Genomic DNA, 2,061 nt, shown 5'->3' on the forward strand with positions numbered 1-2,061 from the left:
ATAGCTTGAATTCCAGAACATTTTACCAAGGGCGAGTCTTGTCCCAAATGGCAGACACCCTCTCCCTTGCGCTGCGACACCAACGAATAACAAAAGTGCAATGAGGCAAATCGGTTGCATTTGTATTTATGGAGATTATTGATACAATATCAAATTAAAATCAGATATTTTGAAGAAGTTTCATTTCGATCTGTATTTGTATTGTTCGAATTATCGCATAGATTGTGGAATGATGCGTCATTCTTCGTAGCTGATTCATGCTTACTCCTTTATTACAATTTATGGATATTTTTAGGTCAATGTTTTAGCAGTAAGATATGATAATAAAAGCTATATATACCATACATATATATAACATACATATATATACTATACATATATATATAAACCATACATATATATAAACCATACATACCATACTTATTATACATACCATACACATAATACGCATTATACACATCATACACATCATACATAAATAATATATATGAATCATGCAAATTTGAGTCACTTGGCCTAAAATATCCATTTTTGGTTATCGTTTCCGCTAAAATCATACTGTATCACCTTGGTGCCATTAGACTTGCCGTCTTCGAAGCAGTCCAGCACTTTGTTGCAAAAAGTGTATATAAAGTATTAGTTAGCACTGCCAGTTGGCTTCAACTTGAAGAACTGGCCTCTCAGTTCCGGCATGCTCTCCTCAAAAATGGGAACTCCATTCTTCTCGCTATTTGCTGCAACTGTCAAGTGCTTTTAGCTTTGCACCGAGGCCAGCATATAGAACTAGCCCTTGCTAATCAGCTTAAATAGCTGGTTGGGCTGTTTGTAATTCTCCCAGATTATTAGCATACCTCTCTGATTAGTGTCTTGGCAAACATCCAAAGCCTTTCCTGATTTTTTCGATTTTATTGAATAAGTTGCATTCGTGTTCAGCATCGTCACTTAATTTATATTATATATGATAGAATTAGATGTTGACGAGAGGAAACAGACATCTGAGCATTTTTTATAAACACAAACATTAAATAACTCACTTATATTGGCTCATCATCGATTTTGTTAGCAACTCCAACACTAACTATCTATATGCATTTATTTGTGTATATATTTAGGTTTTTATATGCAATTGCTTAATTTATTTTTGAATAAATGGAATCAGATAATTCCGAATCCTTCCTTGCCTTCTGTTATTGCCAAGGTCAAGGTGAGCTTCTATATTAGGGCTTATTTGGTCTCATATTGAGGTAAATCGAGCTGGTTGAAGCAAGTATGAGCTCTGGGTAGATGGTTTGCATTATACTACTTATGAATGTTGAACTTCTTAATACCATTGAAACCTTGGAGTCCCTTGAACCCCTCAGAGGGCACCCTCGATGTGCCTGTTACGAACTGCAAGAATGAAGTTCTGAGCCCCATATCGAAGCTCTGCAGGACTTAAAAGAGCCAGATAATCACATTGTCCGTTTTATTATAATTAACCAACTAGGTGTTCTTCCTCAGATCGTCAATATCGATGGTCGGCAACCCTGAAATCATTACTTCCAATTCTTTCTCGTCGAAAATGCGAATAAGTCTTTTTGGCACAACATCATAAAATCCTTCTAAAAGACTTTCCAGCTGTTTTTTGACAGAGAGTGCCATTTTAGCATAGCTAATTAACTCCACATATTGAACTTTATTTGATTCTGTGACCAACTTCTCGGCTCCATCTTCGCATAGCACTCTCGTTTCCATTTTGCCGAAGTTATCGAATTCATAAGTGAAGTAAATTTCCATCAATTGCTCAATTGGTGAATTATTGAGCATCCATTTGAGACTGTTCGCAAACATATAGTCTTCCTCTTCCATGTCTTCAAATGTGATCGGCAGGGACAAAATATGCTTATAAAATGCAGGAGTAAAATAAGAGTCCAATAAGAAGTTGTCATGTAGAGCTTTCGCCATAATCCGGCCAATGAACTTAAAATACTTGAGATGGTCTTAGTTTATGTAAGATTTTGAAGATGGCTGATATGTGTTGCCCGAACTCGAAGGAGCAAACAGCGCATAATTCGGATTGAA

The 2,061-nt window shown here is 36.1% G+C and overlaps 1 protein-coding gene across 1 annotated transcript; it reads right to left on the reverse strand.

The window, feature by feature from the left end:
* Positions 1-1,482: 1,482 nt before the first annotated feature.
* Positions 1,483-1,848, reverse strand: LOC148298582 (E3 ubiquitin-protein ligase HACE1-like). The gene has a single exon (XM_088276774.1). It carries the CDS (start codon positions 1,846-1,848, stop codon positions 1,483-1,485), a length of 366 nt encoding a protein of 121 aa, XP_088132900.1.
* Positions 1,849-2,061: the final 213 nt, after the last annotated feature.

The sequence above is a fragment of the Brachycentrus maculatus genome, unplaced genomic scaffold, assembly GCF_059751285.1.
Source record: "Brachycentrus maculatus isolate JH-2025_06_01 unplaced genomic scaffold, ASM5975128v1 h1tg001847l, whole genome shotgun sequence".
NCBI lineage: Eukaryota > Metazoa > Arthropoda > Insecta > Trichoptera > Brachycentridae > Brachycentrus > Brachycentrus maculatus.

Bases quoted from the DNA above. Each gene is read 5' to 3' on its own strand.
- LOC148298582 (XM_088276774.1), bottom strand. From the start codon at position 1,848: ATGGAAGAGGAAGACTATATGTTTGCGAACAGTCTCAAATGGATGCTC.